Here is a 21,024-nt window from a genome sequence, read left to right as displayed (position 1 = left end):
CTGTGGTGGCCAGATCAGATGAGTATATTTAAGACTGAAATAAATACGTTCTTGAGTATCAAGGGGATCAAAGATTACAGGGAGAAAGTGGGAGAATGGTGTTGAGAAACTTATCAGCCATGATTGAATGGTGGAGCAGACTTGATGGGTTGAATGGCCTAATTTCTACTCCTATGTCTTATGGCCTTATATCCAATGAGGAGGAAATTACGCTTCAACTGTTCAGGCTATTCTTTTGACCACATTTGGTGATCTGTGTTCAGTTTTGAGCATCACACCTTTGGACCAATTTATTGGCCCCAGAGAAGATACTATATAGATCTTTTTTATTGAATGCTGTAGTCTGTACAATGTAGATTGCCACACAATGCAGTTAGGTGGAGTATTTTGGATGTTTGAGAAAAACATCTACTGTGTGAAATAAAAGATGCTATATGTCCAAATCAGGAAGATGTGCTACTAACAAGGGCCTTGAAGATGACAATGTGTCTTCGAACCCACTGTCTTTATCCCTTTAAGGGGGTAGAGATCAGGGCTTGAGAGATACTGTTGAAAAAGTCCTAGTGAATTACTGTAGCGCATCTTAGAAATGGTAAGGCTGCATCCACGGAATGCCACTAGTGATGGAAATGGATATTTAAGTTTTTGAGATAAGTTTGTGGTCAGTTAGTTTTGCTAAGATTAAGCATGTTTCTATCTGTTGTGCAAAGTTTCTGATTTGATACCTGTTGCAATCTAATGCAGAAGGAGGTAAAGAAACTAAAAGAAAAAGGCTGTAGGAGTTCTTCAGTCTTTCCCTCTTCTTCCTCCTACTCTACTTTGTAAAATCATTCAAATCAAAAGAGAAAAGACTTGCATTTATATTGCACTTTCTCTCTCAGAAACATCCTCAAATGCTTCAAATACATTGCACTACTTCAAAGTACAGTGGCTGTTATTTATCTAAATTGGGTTGCAATTCATTTCACCCATGACAGTTAGAGTTGATGGATGCGAGTTCTGTCCCAACGATCTTAAATAAATTCAGTTCGAGATCAAGTCTACAAAAGTGGATAATCTATTATTTTAGAACATTGAGAATACGGCATCGTAACATAACAATTGGTATTAAGTACAAGCATAAACATAAGGCAGCAGATTCCCCATCTATCTCTCTGCTGTCTGTGAACCGTCAGGTTCTGTAATAGATGAATCTGTGGATATCGAAGATCAAGGGAAAGGCACGAAATTAATCTTAATTACTGTCAAATATATACTATTAAACTGTTGAGTAGAAAATTGAATTGAAGGATGATACTGTTCAGAGGAACTTTCTGATTCTAAATGAATTTTACTTTGTTTCCGTTACACATACTGTGCACACTCTCATTCTGAGACTGGTGATGCTAGACTTCACCAACATTCTCTATTAGTGTGCTCTAGCCCCTTGGTAGAATGGTCTTCACCAGAAATATGTAATATGTCCAAACTGATAGGAACAGGACTAGGTCATTTGACTCCTCAAGCCTGCTCAGCCATGCAATAGAATCATGGCTGAACTGTGATCTAACTCCAAATGCGGCCCTTGGGCCCGTATCCCTTGATACTCTTGCTTAATAAAAAATTATCTATCTCAGATTTAAATTTAACAATTGAATTAGCATTGACTGCCATTTGAGGAAAAGATTTCAAAACATCCACTAGTCTTTGCATGGAGAATACTTTCTAACATTTCTCCTGATTGGTTTGGGCCTAATTCTTAGACTGTGCCTTGATTTTTGAACCTCCAACCAATGAAAATAGTTTATCTTTTTCGACCCTATCTTTCCCTGTTAATATCCTGAAGACCTTGATTAGATCACCCCTTAATCTTAAAAATTGTGTGGAAGAATAAATCTAATCTCTCCTCGTAATAACCCCTGAAGTCCAGGTATCATTCTTGTAGGTCTGTGTTGAACTCAAGGCCAAAACATCCTTCCTAAACTGTGAGCCCAGATCTGCTCACAGTGGGATCTAACTACAGGATAACATCTCCATCCTTGTACTCCAGTCCTTTAGAAGGCCTATATTCCAGCTGCCTTCTTGTCTATTTTCTGCACATGTTGTGGCATTTTAAAGAGGCACTTGAATTCCCAGATCCTGTTCGACATATTTAACTTTGTGCCTTCTAAAAAGTACCCAGATCTATCCTTTTTCAGTCTGAAATGGATGACCTCACACTTGATTTTATCAAAATCAATCTGCCACAGTTTTGCCCGTTCGCCTAATCTATCACATCCTGTTGTAATTTAATGCTGTCATCAATGCTGTCTACAATGCTGCCCCATTTTGAGTCTTCAGTAAATTTGAATATTTGAAAATATTGAAATTATTGCACCTCTTGGAATAAATGCTATGGCTAATTCATTTCAAGGAACAGCCCTAGATTGTCTGCATCAGTATCCATTCTGGGTTCCCGGCGTAAAACTGTCTACCTAAAGATCCCCATAAACAGATTGATGATTTTTTAAAAATTATTTTGTCCAATTTTCCTTTATATTTAAAGTTAATTCCCCAATGTCATTGAAATCCTGAAATATTTTAGTGACCTTTTTAAAAATTATGGATGCAAATTCATAATGCTTATATTATTAACTTTAAGTCAATAACAGTCTGGCCTCTGAGTATAGAGCCACTATTCTGTATTCATTTTCCAAAAAAACTGAGTAGTTTGTTTTTATGATCAAACAAATGTTGGGCGATGAAAAATACTTCTAGTTCTCATGCCACATATTTATATTATGTTACTAAATGCATTATTCCACATATCACCGAGATTGCATAAATCTTGAAAGTATTTATGGCGTGTGAATTATCCACCCCTCTTCCTCAGCTAACTGCCCGTATTGGGGCTCAGTATTTATGCCTCAGGATTGGCACAGAGCACAGAACAATTACTCATTGAAACCCCCGGATTCATGAACTGTTTGAAGATATCTCAATGTTCACCATAGCTCTATTTTAGTGTGCAAAATCTATTGTTTCATATAATTCTGATCTCATTGAGACAGAACTTAAATCTTCAGAGTAAGGTTACAATACTAATAGTTATGGAAGTTTCTGTAAATTGGTAGTGATTTGTAAATCCCAGTTCTGCATTTGAGAAGAATGCAGGTTATCAGGGTTTGAAATATAGCAGGAAATGAATTTTTTTTCTGCTTTTTTTTACACTTTTAAATGTTTGAAGTGTGCTGAATATGATCCAGATGCAATAGTTTTACATACAATGAACTGTCCCCTGATGTTATTCATAGAAGTGTTATGCAATGAAATTCATGTTTATTTTTGCACAGCAGACATACATAACTTAGCCTGCCCTTTTAGGTAAAGTAATTTCATTTGATGCCTCTATAGGGCATCTGGAGGTCAATTGGGGGTTAATTGCTGTTGTTGAACTAAGTTTACAGATTGGCAGTTACTTGAAAATTTCCAGGGCCAGATCAGAAGAAACCATCATGAAATAACTGCACTTCAATTTTTTTGGAGTTTCTATTTTTTTACACTATGTAATTCCCCAAAGTGGGTGTGTTCTGTGTTGATGCTTGTGGGGTCTGGAATGCTTGTTGTGATGTAACTGTTTCCTGCTCCTCCCTTGTGCCAACTTCCTCTTGGGAGATGTATGCACAGACTGAATATAATTTAACATGTCCATTCAGCTGAAGTAATCATATGTTTATGGTGTATACTGATTAAAACTAAAAGTGATACATGGAAAGCAGATTATTATTTTGTGTTCCACAAATAATTTTTGTATGACATTTAATATAATTATATTTATATCATATATATGTATAAATGTACAACTGGAATAAGCTACTAATGACTCAAAATCAAATAATTCTAGTCAGTAAAAATAACCAAGATTATAACTGGATAATTTATTGATACTACTGGATATTAAGATACGTATTTAGAACATTATTTCATCTTCTCTTAAAAACAGCTTTTTATTTAGATCCTGTTGAAGTCATGATAATTGAGATAGGTGTTTATCTTGTGTCACTAGCTTATAACAATGTTAAATTTAATTTTCTTTTGGTGGTTAGTTTAATTTAGAATAGTCATTTGATCCATTTTATAGAAGCCAGGTACAGTACATGGCAGATGGTCTATTTAGAATACACATCATTTGTCCATCTTTCCACAACTTTGAAAAAAAAATAGTTTAAATGGTAGTTTGCAACTAAATGGTATATTTAATGTCTCAAAACATATTGTCAAGGAAAGTTGCTGATCAAAGAAAAGGACGACTGGGTTAACTCACTTTGAACATGAAAAGAAAGAACAATGTGATCATCTCAATGTGTTCACCAAAAGCACAATAATTCTGTTCATCACCATAGTATCCCTGTTAAACTATGTAACCTTGTTGACTTCTTTATGAGCAAATATGCTGGACTTATGTTATTTCCATGCACATAATTTTACTTTGGTGAAGTATTTTAATTATGACAAACTGAAATATTGCTAGTTACAGATGTCTTTGTGTGTAATATTTCACTTATATAATTGTAATTACCTTAGAGATGAATAAAAGGCTGTAATGTCATCGAAGATGTTCCACCAGCATCATAAGCTTTTGTTGGAATGAAATACTTACAGGAGTTGAATATAAAGAAAGAAAAAGTTAGTGAGGGATTACAGGAATTAATTGGAATTAAACTAATGGGCTGTAGACCAATTTTATTTTCCTTTTTTTTGCAGTGTCTACGGCCTTGTAAAGAGTTATGGGATACTGATGAAAACCAGTGCCAGCGACAGTGTGAGGTAGGTAATGGTTACTTTGAATTCTGTTTCTTCACAGTTCATCACATCTTTATATAGCTTTCATTTCAAGTTCCATCACAATAGGTTATGAAATTCTGCAAAGGTTTCTGGCCTTTACCAGAGTGAGAAGCTCCTTGTGTTTACATAGGTAAGCTTCAAGAAGTGGTAACTTAAAACTCGCAAACGTGCACTTCTGTTTTATTTTCGATCTGTACTTCATAATTTCATTGGAGTCGAAAGCAGATATACCAAATACAATACGTAGGTCATGCAGGGTAAGAAGGTTAGACAAAATTGGACCCAGTGGAGTGAGGAATGAGTAGAGCTGGTGAGATGTACAATAGGAGGATCAAGAGTACGAGAAATAGGAAAGAGTATAGGGAGAGAAGAAGGAAAATGGACAAAGAAATAATACAATGGAAGAGGAGGATAACAAGAGAAAGGGGCTATCAAAAATCATGTAAGTGGAGAATGAGTGCCAATAATCAAATGGTGCTCCAAGGAAGGGGTTGACAATGATAGCAGGGCAGAAATGCAGGAGGGCTGTTAAGCATAGACAGGAGGCCAATCAGGACATGAAGTTGCACAAAAATATTCAGCCAAGTAATTCTTCATTACTGAATAATACATGCAGATTTTCCGCTTTTATGTTTCTTCTAGCATGTTTTGCTTTCAAAGATAAGTTTCACTTGAAGTGATGCCTCAGTGTGCACCACCATCTCCCCCCCCCCCCCCCCCCCCCCCCACCACCACCACCACCGCCCCCACCCCCCCCCCCCCAAGAGACGTATTAGGGCTGATGGCATGGCCGGAGTAGAGGGGAAGCTTAAATGGTTAATGAGGTTCGCAGAACAGGCATGACTCATAAGGTTAAAAATTGGGCCTACAGAGCTAGAATGCTGCAAACCTTTTGGGCTGGGGTTTAAAGAAGCCAATAAATACAGAGAATTTCTATAATCACAATCTTAGCACAGATTTGATTATTGCAAATCAAAAACACATCAATGCAAGTTGGATGGCCATCTATTTGATTAATGCTCATGTTGGTTCCAACAGGCAAACAACACAGCTGTCCTTGTGTCCTTGAAAGCAACACTGGAAGCAGCCACAAGTGCTCTGCATATGGTTTGCAGACCTCACCACACCTGAGGCACTACCAAACATAGTTCCTCAGACTAATATCATACTGTCACTCCTGGAGAATACTTGGAGGTGCTAGTGTTAACTGGGGTGGACAAAGTTAAAAATCACCGAACACCAGGCTATAGTCCAACAGGTTTATTTGAAAGCAGTAGCTTTCAAAGTGCTGCTTTTCTATCAGGAGGTCTCAACCTCCACAACCACCTAATAAAAGAGTGGCGCTCCAAAAGCTAGTGCTTCCAAATAAACCTGTTGGACTATAACCTGGTGTTCGGTGATTTTTAACTTCTGGAGATGTCATGGATATGTCAGGAAGCAGTATTTACAGGATCACCAGCAGCAGTAATAAAAACCCATGCTACAGGAGAAAATGAACATGGAACATTGCAGCGCAGTACAGGCCTTTCGGCCGTCAATGTTGCGCCTACCTGTGAAACCAATCTGAAGCACATTTAACCTACACTATTACATTCTCATCCATATGCCTATCCAATGACCATTTAGTGCCTTTAAAGTTGGCGAGTCTACTACTGTTGCAGGCAATGCGTTCCACGCCCCTACTACTATGAGCAAAGAAACTACCTCTGACATCTGTCCTATATCTATCACCCCTCAATTTAAAGATATGCCACCTCGTGCTAGCCTTCACCACTTGAGAAAAAAGGCTCTCACTGTCCAACCTGTCTAACCCTCTGATTATCTTATATGTCTCAATTAAGTCACCTCTCGACCTCAAATCCCTCAGCCTTTCCTTGTAAGACCTTCTCTCTGTACCAAGCAACATCCTAGTAAATCTCCTCTGACCCCTTTCCAAAGTTTCCACATCCTTCCTATAATGCAGTGACCAGAACTATATGCAATACTCCAAGTACAGCCGCACCAGAGTTTTGTACAGCTACAACATGACCTCATGGTTCCGAAACTCAATCCCTCTACCAATAAAAGCTAACACACTGTATACTTTCTTAACAGTCCTGTCAACCTGTGTGGCACTTTTCAGGGATCTATGTACCTGGACACCGAGATCTCTCTGCTCATCTACACTACCAAGAATCTTACCATTAGCCCAGTACTCTGCATTCCTGTTACTCCTTCCAAAGTGAATCACCTCACACTTTTCCGCATTAAACTCCATTTGTCACTTCTCAGCCCAGCCCTTCAGCTTATCTATGTCCCTCTGTAACCTACAACTTTCTTCGGCACTATCCACAACTCTCCTGACCTTGGTGTCGTCCGCAAATTTACTAACCCATCCTTCTATGCTCTCATCTGGTCATATATAAAAATGACAAACAGCTGTTGCCCCAAAACAGATCTTTACAGTCCACTATGAGTAACTGAACTCCAGGATGAATACTTCCCATTAACCACCACACTCTGTCTTCTTTCAGCTAGCCAATTACCAATCCAAACCACTAAATCACCCTCAATCCTATGCCTCTGCATTAGCCTACTGTGGGGAACCTTATCAAATGCCTTACTGAAATCCATATACACCACATCAATCACTTCACCCTCATCCACCTGTTTGGTCACCTTCTCAAAGAACTCAATAAGGTTTGTGAGGCACAACCTACCCTCCACAAAACTGTGTTGACTATCCTTAATCAACTTATTCCTTTCTAGATGATTATAAATCCTATTTCTTATGACCCTTTCCAACACCTTACCCACAACTGAAGTAAGGGCTCACTGGTCAATGATTACCAGGTCTATAACAAATAGTGTTTAACGATGACCTGACCAATTGTTTTGTGATATACTTCCAGAATTTGTTTTGTATCTGCCATCAATATGGGTTTTTAATCCACTTGAGGCAGACTTAAACTCCAGTCTCAAATTTTATAATACCCAACTCTCTCAGTACATGAAGGTGATTCTTTTAGCGTACATTTGTACAGTGGTTTGAAAATGCTTGAAAATGCTTACTTTTGCATTCTAGAAACACCACGAATGTTTGACAAGCTGTGAGTTTCTGAAATCTATTCGGATGGTGAAGCAAGGTGACTGTCCAGCACCACAGAAAGCCTCAGGCTTTGCAGCAGCCTGTGTCCAGAGTTGCAGCTCAGACACAGAGTGCCCAGGCTCTAGAAAGTGTTGTTCAAATGGCTGTGGCCAGACCTGCCAAGTACCATCAAATATGTTCAAGGGTAAGATCATACAGACAGAAGACAAAGTCATTCAAAGTTCATTTGATTTTTATTTTATATTTTGTAGGGCTGTATACAATTCAGAGTGTGTATGGTTTACAACTGTTTAAGTCAAGATTTCAAAAGGGGGTCAGTTAGCTCAATTAGCTGGATGACTGGTGATGCCAACAGTGTGGATTCAATTCCTGCACCGGCTGAGGTTACCATGAAGGTAACCCCTTTCTCAACATGATTAGCCCCAGATGGAACCATCACTAAGTGTCTCTCTTTCTAAAGAGAGAGCACAGGAATGAAAACCTGCTGACTGACTGCACCACACACACACACACACCATTTCTCCAACTACCCAGATACACTCAACAACATCCCCAAACCCACTATTCTACTCCTTAGAGACTCAACTTTCTAGCCTGACCTAATGGCCCATCATCTCCCCTTGATCCCCAAGACCACATCCCATCCAGATCCATTCGACAGTTGCGAACTCCCTCTCCCAGCCCAATCCCAGTAATCAGCCCTAAGCACTCACCCAGATACCTGCCATCCTACACCCATCCTCCTGGAACCTTGATATAAAACAAAGAGTTGTGAATGCTGGACATCTGAAACAAAAAGACAAAAGGTGCTGGTGAAACCCAGGTAGCTCTGGTAGCAACTGTGGATAGAAAGACAGAGTCAACATTTCTGGTCCAGTGACCCTTCTGCCTGGAACCATGTCACCTGTCACCTGTATCTCTTCTTATGTTTAGCACCTTAGCCCCATGACCTATCTGTCACCTTACCCCTCATCCACCTGCTGCCTTACTCCTCTCCCATTTTCCTTTCACACTTACCTTTTCATAGCCGTTGTCAAAGAGGTCTCAGCACCTTTAAAACTTGGAATATAGCAACTAGTGGAATATAGAAACTTGGCATGGTTTCAATGTCAATTCACTCTGTTACTGGCTGCGTGAATCCCTGATCTGGACTAGATCGCTTCAGTTGTTCACATGGTGAACTCCTTCCAGGTAGGTCTGTTTTTTTTAATGTCCGATCAAGGAAGAAGAATCTCGTTTCTGGGTGATCTGGGCCAATTTTACGCATTTTAAGAGCATTTGATTTCTGCAGAGGCATGCAGTTTCCATCGACCCTCTTGTCAAAAGTAAACAAGCAGATAATCTTTTCCTTGCGATCTGCTTTTGTTTTTGACAATTTCAGGAACATGCTAGCAAAGCTTAGCATGGCTTAACACACATGGAGTTATCCTTCCAAACTTTCTCTGGCACCTTTGATTAATCACTATCTTCACTGATCAGTCAAATTTTGCTCATGTTAAGAATCCCTCTAACCAGTTCCCCAATGTTCTGAGTGTTTCTTATTCAAACAGAAATTTTTTAAAAAAGATTCATTCAAATGAATACTTTCCCAAGTTCACTTTTCAAAACTGGCGTTCGGTCATCATGCCTTTAAAGTAGCTATTGTAACCTGCTGTGTCATTATCTAGGCAACAGCCATAAATGAAACAGCTCTAATTTATTTTATATTAGACTATTCTTAGAAGAGTATAAAGGAAGTAGGATTATACTTAAGAGGGAAATCAGATGGGCAAAAAGGGGACATGAGATAGCATTGGCAAATAGAATTAAGGAGAATCCAAAGGGTTATTACAAATACATTAAGGACAAAAGGGTAACTAGGGAGAGAATAGGGCCCCTCAAAGATCAGCAAGGCGGCCTTTGTGTGCAGCCACAGAAAATGGGGGAGATATTAAATGAATATTTTGCATCAGTATTTACTGTGGAAAAGGATATGGAAGATATAGACTGTAGGGAAATAGATGGTGACATCTTGCAAAATGTCCAGATTACAGATGAGGAAGTGCTGGATGTCTTGAAACGGTTAAAGGTGGATAAATCCCCAGGATCTGATCAGGTGTACCCGAGAACTCTGTGGGAAGCTAGACAAGTGATTGCTGGGCCTCTTGCTGAGATATTTGTATCATCAATAGTCACAGGTGAGGTGCCGGAAGATTGGAGGTTGGCAAACGTGGTGCCACTGTTTAAGAAGGGTGGTAAAGACAAGCCAGGGAACTATAGACCGGTGAGCCTGACCTCGGTGGTGGGCAAGTTGTTGGAGTGAATCCTGAGGGACAGGATGTACATGTATTTGGAAAGGCAAGGACTGATTCGGGATAGTCAACATGGCTTTGTACATGGGAAATCATGTCTGACAAACTTGATTGAGTTTTTTGAAGAAGTAACAAAGAAGATTGATGAGAGCAGAGCAATAGGTGTGATTTATATGGACTTCAGTAAGGCATTTGACAAGATTCCCCATGGGAGACTGATTAGCAAGGTTTGATCTCTAGGAATACAGGGAGAACTAGCCATTTGGATACAGAACTGGCTGAAAGGTAGAAGACAGAGGGTGGTGGTGGAGGGTTGTTTTTCAGATTGGAGGCCTGTGACCAGTGGAGTGCCACAAGGATCGGTGCTGGGTCCTCTACTTTTTGTCATTTACATAAATGATTTGGATGCAAGCATAAGAGGTACAGTTAGTAAGTTTGCAGATGACACCAAAATTGGAGGTGTAATGGACAGCAAAGAGGGTTACCTCAGATTACAACAGAATCTGGACCAGATGGGCCAATGGGATGAGAAGTGGCAGATGGAGTTTAATTCAGATAAATGCGATGTGCTGCATTTTGGGGAATCAAATCCTAGCAGGACTTATACACTTAATGGTAAGGTCCTAGGGAGTGTTGCTGAACAAAGAGACCTTGGAGTGCAGGTTCATAGCTCCTTGAAAGTGGAGTCGCAGGTAGATAGGATGGTGAAGAAGGCGTTTGGTATGCTTTCCTTTATTGGGCAGAGTATTGATTACAGGAGTTGGGAGGTCATGTTGCGGCTGTACAGGACATTGATTAGGCCAATGTTGGAATATTGCGTGCAATTCTGGTCTCCTTCCTATCGGAAAGATGTTGTGAAACTTGAAAGGGTTCAGAAAAGATTTACAAGGATGTTGCCAGGGTTGGAGGATTTGAGCTACAGGGAGAGGTTGAATAGGCTGGGGCTGTTTTCCCTCGAGCGTCAGAGGCTGAGGGATGACCTTATAGAGGTTTACAAAATTATGAAGGGCATGTATCGGATAAATAGATAAAGTCTTTTCCCTGGGGTCGGGGAGTCCAGAAGTAGAGGGCATAGGTTTAGGGTGAGAGGGGAAAGATATAAAAGAGACCTAAGGGGCAATTTTTTCATGCAGAGGGTGGTACGTATATGGAATGAGCTGCCAGAGGATGTGGTGGAGGCTGATACAATTGCAATATTTAAGAGGCATTTGGATGGGTATATGAATAGGAAGAGTTTGGAGGGATATGGGCCGGGTGCTGGCAGGTGGGACTAGATTAGGTTGGGATATCAGGTCGGCGTGGACAGGTTGGACCGAAGGGTCTGTTTCCATGCTGTACATCTCTATGACTCTATGACTATTCACATAAATAGGGAGATTTTTCTTGGGCCCATCACCAGGAGTAGAGGTTTGCCTCAGCTCAATAAATACTGTATTGTAAAATTGTGCAGTTGACAGATCTGTAAAGGAACACATCCAACTTTCCCCACATTAATTTAACATCAGGACATCTGCTTGTGCTTCAACCCACCTGATTTTCCAATACAAACCCAGGAAAATCCCATCTCACACATTCTTAAAATAGAGTTCTCCCATAGCAATATGATGTTTCCATATACATGCCCTGTACATTTATCCATAGCTCTGTTCAATTGAGCAGCTCATTTGAGAGAAAACATATGACAAAATGGCCTCTGACACCTCTTTCTTTCTATAAAAACCTATATAAGGCTGTTCTGGAAAATAGCTTCACACCTCATAAAGTAGCCACATATATCACTCCATTTAATTAAAAACACGTATAAAGATTCTGTCAAGGTAATATTACACACTTTGCTTTATGGATCCCTCATTACTACAAGAGTCGTAAAAGTCTGTGACTGGATATCATTTCCATTCGGGGAAAATCACTCTTTGATAATAATAATCCATTTTCTGTATGGCATGTGCATGAATGTTCTATTTCCTATATTGTACACTGTGTGTTTGTTACCATCTGGTGTTATTTTTCTTATACAAACCTGAGCAAATATATTAAGTACATGTCCCATGTGTCTTGCATACCTTCCTCAGCAGAGAAACAGATTTTGAGGGAAGAATTGATACTTACTCAATAATTTGACTGTGCTAATTTTTTGTACAGACATAATAGGTCTCGCACATGTATGTATGTATGTATGTCTCTGTAGGCAAACTACATTGTAATGCTGTGAATACAGTTTTGTTTTTAAGACTTTTCTTTGCCCTTAAGGTGTTCCATTGAAGCCCAGAAAGGAATTGAGTTTCTCAGAAGACAAGAATGGAAATGTAGCAGTTGCGTGGATGTCCAAGTTTAATATTTCTATGGAACCAGTATTTTATATATTGCAGAGAAGATGGAACTCTGGAATGTATCCAAATGAAGATGATGCTAGCAAGTGGGAGACAGTCGCTTATGTAAGCTTTCATAGGTGACAGATTCTCTCAGACCGGATATGCTGTGTATTCTTTGTTTTGAAATGACTAAGAACCAAATAGTTTAATTATTGTAGAAGTGTTTTAGCTTTCCTGCTATAAATTCTCTTCCTACCCGTGTGAGAAATGGAGAATGTGCTATCTAGTTTGTTTGCAATAGTTCCAGTCACTGGCCCAGCATTGCAGTGATTTGTTAACTGCATTTTAAACTGCACGGAAAGAAAATGAGTAATTATTTCTTCCTAAATGAAGCAGCCAGTCCTCTTTTACTCTAAAAGCTGTTTAAGCTCTAATGATAAGTCTGAAAGAGCGCTGACTCTGCAACAAAGGATGCAGGTTCACTCTCCTGAACTTCAAACACAGGTACCAGTCAACCCAATTATAGGGTGTTAATCCCTGGATATAAGACTTTATCCCAAATCCTCTGGTTTGATGTACAAGCAATGCCATCTTATTAACTCCACTTCTCTTGATAGATTCCAAGGAAAACAATGACCATTTATTTTTTATATATTTCTACATATATGCCCACAGGCTGGCAATTAGCTTATTTAACTTTTGTGATGTTTTGTGAATGAGGAGGCCAATATCACACTCTGAGTCCTACATGACATCTTTAGGCCCTTTGCACTGCCAGTGCCTAATTTCACCTCCCCTTCCCCTCTTTCCCTCTGCTCCCACACCTTTGGATTTCTGAAGTCTTGTGCTCCTGTCCAAGTTCCTGACATCAATCTTACCTGTTTCAGTAGGGAGACAGCTCTTCCAAATGTTATTTAGGGCAGTTGTTAAGATGTCCAGGCCTCCTCATCATCTGTTCATAGGAAAGGCCAAGCCATCTCACATGATTCAACCAGTGTGAAAACCATCATGGCTATACCTGGAGCTGCAGAAATGACAGATAATATGGATTCTTTCCTTGTGGGCAGCACAGTGGCTCAATGGTTAGCACTGCTGCCTCACAGCGCCAGGAAGCCGGGTTTGATTCCAGCCTCGAGCGACTGTCTGTGTGAAGCATGCACATTCTTCCCATGTCTGCATGTGTTACCTCCGCTGCTTCAGTTACCTCCCACAGTCCAAAGATGTGCAGGTTAGGTGAATTGGCCATGCTAAATTGTCCGTAGTGTAGGTTATTAGTCAGGTGTAAATATAGGGTAGGGGAATGGGTCTGGGTGGGTTACTCTTTTGAGGGTAGGTGTGGGACTTGTTAGGCTGAAGGGCCTGTTTCCACACAGTACGGATTCTAAAAAAAAAAGGTCTACCACTCAGAAACCTGTCTTCCCTAATTGCACTGATGCCAAGCCCTACACACTGAGGAGAAGTGCCTCAGTACCCAACACAATCCTGACAAGGACCTGTACTTCAGCTGTACAGTGCAAGCTATGTACTTCTCCCTGCAAACCTCTCTCACTCCGCGGCCTATTCCTAGTGCATCTGCGCACAAGGAACCCTGGTCCAGTCAAAACAACAATCACCTTAATTTCTAAAGCACATAACTGCCCATGACTGTAACTACATTCATCTGCAATTGTTGTAAAAGCTTTATTTTTGTATGTACCAACCCTGGGGATGTCTGTAAACTTCTGTAAAGGTATGTCTTGCCCATGAAATGGTTCCTTTTTATCAGCTGACATCCTGTTACTTCACATTCCATCACCTTCTCAAACTGATCAGCCCTTCAATTACAGTGCTGTCAGACTGGAAATTCATGGATCACAATATCCAAAATTTTACAAATTACGGCAGAGCTAGAGTTGAGGTGTTTTACTTCTGTTGTAATGTGCATTGTTAGTGACACACTGATTTTATTGAGAGAGGACACTGTGAATAATGGTGGAATAAACACTGTTCACTGATGATAATTGCTCTTGGAATCAGCTCATCACTGTGAGAAAGCTTTCTTTTTGCAAAGTTAGTTGTACTCCAATTATTTATGCTAATTACATATGCTACTTGTTTGTAATGTAAATTATTATCAGTAAAAATGTTGGTATATTTTGATAGTATATTTTACGACCAGTTGACATTTAATTCTGAGATTTTACATAGCTCAATAAATCTCATCATGCATCATTTTGATCCCTGCAGAGTTCACAAGTATATTGCAATGAAGTCCATACTGAATAATTGCTCTTCATTTCCCCTTTTCCAATACCCTAGACAATAGAGGAGCATGTTGATCTGAAAAATATGAGACCAAACATATGGTACCAGTTCAGAGTAGCAGCAGTCAACATTCATGGAACGCGAGGTTTCACTACTCCCAGTAAACACTTCCACTCATCCAGAGGTGAGTGATTGCTGCTGAATTGTGATACTAAGCATGCTTCCTTGTAATAGAGAACCATAAAATATCGACCCCCTCCCTCATAAAGCACAGCCACATTCCAGTTGGCAGAGAGCGGTCAGACAACTGTGATCAATTTTCATCAGTGGTGGAACAGAGAAAATGATGGTACACATAGAAATGTGACAGACTAGATTTTTTGCATGCTCTGTCAACAAAAAATAAAGTTTTGCTAAATGCGTTGTTGAGATTTACTGGCAGAAGGTCTTCCCAGGTTCTTTTACGGTTTAACTCACTGGTTGGGTAGAAAATCATTATTGTCTTGTTCTCATGATCTTCAGTGCATTGTTAGAAAGGGTGGAGTAATTTAATTGTAGTCTAAAAAAGGAAAGTGGATCATTTTATGAAAATGTTTCAGGACTATGGCATAGATAAGAGTGGGACTAATTGGAATTTTATTTCCAAAGCATAGCAGCCACAATCGGCTATGCATACTGTACTGTAACATTGTTAAAATTGAAGGGCTCCCTCAGAAATCCTGAGAGGAATGAAGAAGTGTGGCACCTGTTTCTACCACAGCTTCTGCTTCATTATCCCTCCTACCACTCCAAACCTCAATGTAAATAGGACAGTATTGCGCAGGAGTAGGCACTCCGACCCACCATTTCTGTGCCAACCATGATGTCATTCTAAACTAATCACATCTGCCTATTCATAGTCTGCATCCCCCTATTCACAGCTTGTAAATGTGTCTGTCTAAATATTGCAATCATATCTGCTACTACAGCCTCCTCTGGCAGCGTGTTCTGGGCTTTCCACCATTTGGGAAAAAAAACATGCCTTGCACATCTCCTTTAAACTCTGCCCCCTCACCCACCCTCCACTTCACCATAAAACAATGCCCTCTAGTATTTGGCATTTCCACCCTGGAAAAAGGTCTCTGAATATTTACCCTATCCATGCCTCCCTTAATTTTAAATACTTCAATCAGCCCTTCAGCCTCCAACACTCTAGTGAAAACAATCCAACAAATCCCTTCACAACTAATACTCTCCAGTCCAGGCAACAATCCTGTTAAACCTGTTTTGTACCCTCTCCAAAGCCTTCACATCCTTTCTATGGTGTGGCACTTGCACACAACTCCAATTGTGGCCTAACTAAAATTTTATATAACATGACTTGCTAACTTTTATACTCAGTGACCCAGCAGATGAAGGCCAGCATGGTTTGTGCCTTCTTTACCGTCTTAGCTACTGGTATTGCCACGGTTAGAGAGCTATGACCTTCTTCTATCTCTATCTTTTCCTCGGCCAATTCCTGACTATTCAACTTCCCCTCCTGATCTGAAACTGACTGACTTGGTAAATGGCTGTCTTTCAAAACCCTATTCAACCCATTTGGCTTCTGTGACTAATGCCCATTCTCTGTGTTTTGCTACCTACTTGAACCACTCTTAACCTTAAGCAGCATGGTCTGACAAAAACAAATCACAGATCAGTCACAACTTTCTCCAAATGGTCATTGGGAAAATCAAAGACCGATGTTTCCAATTCCCTTGTGGTTATTTCCATTCCACTACTGAGCCACTTGCCCCAGTTAACTGAGACTGTAAAATCCTCAAAAATATTGGGGGCTCACAATGGTACATTTAATATTTGAACAGAAGCTGGCCCCACCAACTTGGCACAGGAGGTACTAAATTAAAATATTTAGCTTTTCCAAATTTGTTTTGGAAAAATGGCCCCATGAGCAAGACTGTTACCAAAATGCCTGGTGAGCCCTTGACAAGAAAGTTGTTCGACACTGAACTAATTCAAAGGAAACATGTAGATGGAAATCAGCAAGAGTTCTTCAGCAAAATTCTGAATTTTTCAGCATTGTCCCTGACAAACTGGAGAACCTTGCACAGGATTGCTGTACATGGTGCAGCCATAATGGCAAAGGCACCACCTCCAAACGAACGTGAGAGTTGCACTGGCCAACAGGAATTTGAACTTTCCAATTCCAGAGCCACAAAGACCTCTTCCACATCCCTAAATCATGTGTGTCCAACATCACTATATGGTGATAGTGTTATAATATAGTAAAATCACTGGACTCCAGAGCCCCAGCCTAATGTTCTGGTGACCTGGGTTCCAATCTCACCATATCAAATGATGGAATTTGAATTCACTTAATAATTCTGAAGCTAAACATTAGTCTAATAGTGATTATATAATCATTATTGATTGTTGTATAAACCCATAGGGTTCACCAATGCCCTTTAGGAAAGGAAATATGTTGTTGTTGCCTTGCTCGGCTAACATGTGACTCTAAATCCACAGCAATTCGGTTGGCTCCTCTGCAATGGCTTAGCAAGCTATTCAATTTCTATTTTAAAAACCGCTACATAGCATACTGAAGGGAATTAAACTGAATGGACCATACAACATCAACCTAGGCATCAGAAATGACAATGGCAAACCCAACCCTGTAAATCCTACAAAGTTCTCCATACTAACATCTGTGAGCTTGTCCCAAAATTGGGTGAGCTGTGTCACAGACTATTCAAGCAACAGCGTGACATTGTTTATAAGGTATGATTCTGTGAGTATGAATATGTCTCCAGACACTTCCATCTCCATCACCATCCCTGTGTATGCCCTATTCCACCATCAGAGGTGAGGTGGGGGTACTGGGATATACAGTGTGGAAGGAATTGATCTGTGAATTTTCAACATTGACTTTGGATCCTGTGAAGTCTCAAACATGACTTAATCAAACAGGGGCAAGAAAACATACTGCTGATTACCACATAACACCCACTCAACTGACGGATGATGATTTTTATGCTGAACACCAGCTGAAGAAAGCTCTTGAGTGTGGCAAACGCTCAGTGCATAGTCGAGGGGAGATATGCAACTTCATCACTGAACCATTCTTGATGATAGATATTTGCATATCTCACCTGAACTATTCACTGTGCCCTTGCCATCCTTTTAGAACATGGGTAGTGCCACACAACGTGATGGAAAATATTCTCAATGTAAAGACGGGGACTTTGTCTCCACAATGTGCAGACATCACTCCTGCCTATACTCTCTTGGACAAATGCATTTCTGACATAGTTTGATGAGGAAAGAATCAAGTAAGTTTCTTTTCTATCTTGTTGGTTCCCTCATCATTTGCTGCAGATCCAGGTTAGTAGCTATGTCCTTTAGGTCTAATCAACTATTAAACATAGGAGACTCCACAAATATTCCTATTCTGAATCATACATTATTGCTTGAATAGTCTGTGAGACAGCTCGCCCAGTTTTGGGACAAGCTCACAGATGTTAGTAAGGAGAACTTTGCAGGATTTACAGGGCTGGGTTTGCCATTGTCATTTCTGATGCCACAGTTGATGTTGTATGGTCTATTCAGTTTAATTCTCTTCTTTAAACTGTGTAACAGTTTTTTTTTAACAAAAATTGAATAGCTTGCAAAGCCATTGCAGAGGAGTCAACTGAATTGCTGTGGATTTGGAGTCACATGTTAGCCGAGCAAGGCATCAACAACATATTTCCTTCCCCAAAGGGCATTGGTGAACCCTATGGGTTTCTACAACAATCAGTAATGGTTATATAATCACTATAAGACTAATTTTTAGTTTCAGCATTATTAAGTGAATTCAAATTCCATCATTTGATATGGTGGGATTGGAACCCATGTCGCCAGAACATTGCAGAAGGCAAGGCTGAAATATTTCCATCTATCTTTAACCCGAAGTACCAAGTGGATGATCCATTTTGACCTCCTCCTCAAGTCCCCAATATTATAGATGCCAGTCTTCTACTGATTCACTTTACTCCACGTAATATCTAGAAGTATCACAAAATACTGAAAAAGCTATAGTCTCTGACAACATTCTGACAATAGTCCTGAAGATTCGCATAAAGAATTCACCACGCAGTTAACGAGACTGTTCCAGTTCAGCTACAACACTGGTTTCTATCTTTAATGGCCTGTGCACAAAAAGCTGGATAGATCAACCTGGCCAGTTACCATCCCTTCAGTCTACTCTTGATCATCAGTAAAGTGATGGAAGGAATAATTGACAGTGCTGTCAAGCAGCATGTGGCAAATGAATAACACGTTGACTGGTGCTCAGAAGGTTTCTGTTAGGGCCACTCGGATTCTGACCTCATTAAAACCTTGCTCCAAGTATGGACAAAAGAGTTGGACTCCAGCTTTGAGAATGATTGCCCTTGACTGCATGAAGTTGAGAAGTGTGGTGCTGGAAAAACACAGCAGGCCAGGCAGCATCCGAGGAGCAGGAGAATCGACGTTTCAGGCATAAGCCCTTCTTCAGGAATGATGCTGATGTGCCAAGCGTGCGGAGATAAAAGGTAGGGGGGACGGACTGCATAAAGGCTGCATTTGAGAGAGGGGGCATCAAAAAGCCCTAGAAAAATAGGATTCATTGGGAATCAGGAGATAAACTTTCAGTAATTGGAATCATACCGAGCACCAAGGAAAATTGCTGTAACTATGGAGACAGATCCGCTGGTCCAACTTGTCCACACCAACCATGTTCCCAAATTAAACTTGTCCCACTTGCCTGCATTTGGGCCATATCCATCCAAACCTTTCCTATTTGAACTTATCCAAATGCCTTTTAAATATTGGAATTGTACCTGCATCCATCACTTCCTCTGGCAGTTCATTCCACTCATAAGCCACTGTAAAAAAAAATGCTGCCCCTTTTTAAATTTTTCTCTTCTCATCCCAAAAATATACTCCCTGGTTTTGAACTCCCCCAAACTAGGGAAATGCCTCTCATGATTTTATAAACCTCTATAAGGCCTCCCCTCAACCTCCTCTGCTCCAGTGAACAAAATCCCAGCCTATCTTTATAACTGAAACCTTCCATTCCTGACAGCGTCCTGGTAAATCTTTGCTGAACCCTCTCCATTTTAATAATAACCTTCTACAGCAGGGTGACCAGAACTGGACACAGTACTCCAGAAGAGGCTTCACCAACATCCTGTGCAACCTGAACATGACACCCCAACTCCTATACTCAAAAGGTCTGAACAATGAAGAGAAACATGTAGACATCTTAACCACCCTGTCTACATGTGTTGTAAATTTCAAAGAATTACGTACCAGAACCATTAGGTCTCTGTTCTACAACACTACCCATGGCCCTAATTGTATTAATCCTGCCCTTGTTTGTTTTGCCAAAATGCAATACCTTGCATCTATCCAAATTAAACTCTGTCTGCCAGTCTTCAGCCCATTGACCCAATTGATCATGATCTCTTTGTTATCTTAGATAACCTTCTTCACTGTCCATTATACCACCAATTTAGGTGTTATCCACAAACTTACTAGCTATGTCACATAAAATCTCATCCAAATCATTTATATCTCAGCTCCAGGATATCACTGCAGGAACTATCTCTCGGCCCAGCCATTTTCATGAGCTTCATCAATGACTTTCCCATAATCATGTGGTCAGAAGTGGGGATCTCTGCCAATTGAACAGATGTTTGTAAATTCACTCATGGGATATGGGCATGCATGGCTGAGCCAATTTGTTGCCCTTTCATAATTGCCTTTGAGGAGGTGGTAGTGAGCTGCCTTCTCGAATGGCTGCAGCCCATTTGGTGTCGGTAACCCATAATGTCTTTAGAGAAGGAGATCCAAGATTTTGACCCAGCAACACTGAAGGAACGTTGATGTATTTCTGAGATTGGATAATCAGGGGAACTTATAGGTGGTGTTGTTCCACTGTATTCTGCTGCCTTTATCCTTCTTGATGGTAGTAATTGTGGGTTTGGATGGTGCAGTCTAAGGAGCCTTGATGAATTTCTGCAATGATCTTGAGATCCAGCCAGTCAAAGGCAAGCATCTCTTTGGTACCAACAGTACCCCTGGTGGCTGCTGCCAGATGTTCACTCTGGCTTTCATCATAGATCATTGTCAGTTCCCTGTGGAAAGGTAAGTGAGGATGAGAGAGAGCTCAAGGGGAAAGGATGTCAGAGGAAAGGGTAGAGGAGGTTGTTTAAGTAGGACCCATTCACCTCAAATGGGAAAAAAGTGCTTGTGATGTAGGGACCTGGTCTCCACTCCCACTAGG

General features: G+C 40.4%; 1 protein-coding gene across 1 annotated transcript in view; it reads left to right on the top strand.

The window, feature by feature from the left end:
• Window positions 1–21,024, top strand: part of LOC122556060 (anosmin-1) — a 154,128-nt gene that overhangs the window by 85,447 nt on the left and 47,657 nt on the right. Inside the window, exons 3-6 of the mRNA XM_043702467.2 lie at window positions 4,723–4,785; window positions 7,868–8,075; window positions 12,433–12,617; window positions 14,793–14,922. Coding sequence (XP_043558402.1) covers window positions 4,723–4,785; window positions 7,868–8,075; window positions 12,433–12,617; window positions 14,793–14,922 — 586 coding nt within the window. The remainder of the gene's footprint in view (window positions 1–4,722; window positions 4,786–7,867; window positions 8,076–12,432; window positions 12,618–14,792; window positions 14,923–21,024) is intronic.

The sequence above is a fragment of the Chiloscyllium plagiosum genome, unplaced genomic scaffold, assembly GCF_037043375.1.
Source record: "Chiloscyllium plagiosum isolate Xiang-an unplaced genomic scaffold, Cpla_swu_hap1 HiC_scaffold_13, whole genome shotgun sequence".
NCBI lineage: Eukaryota > Metazoa > Chordata > Chondrichthyes > Orectolobiformes > Hemiscylliidae > Chiloscyllium > Chiloscyllium plagiosum.
This window is presented reverse-complemented; position numbering and strand designations above follow the sequence as displayed.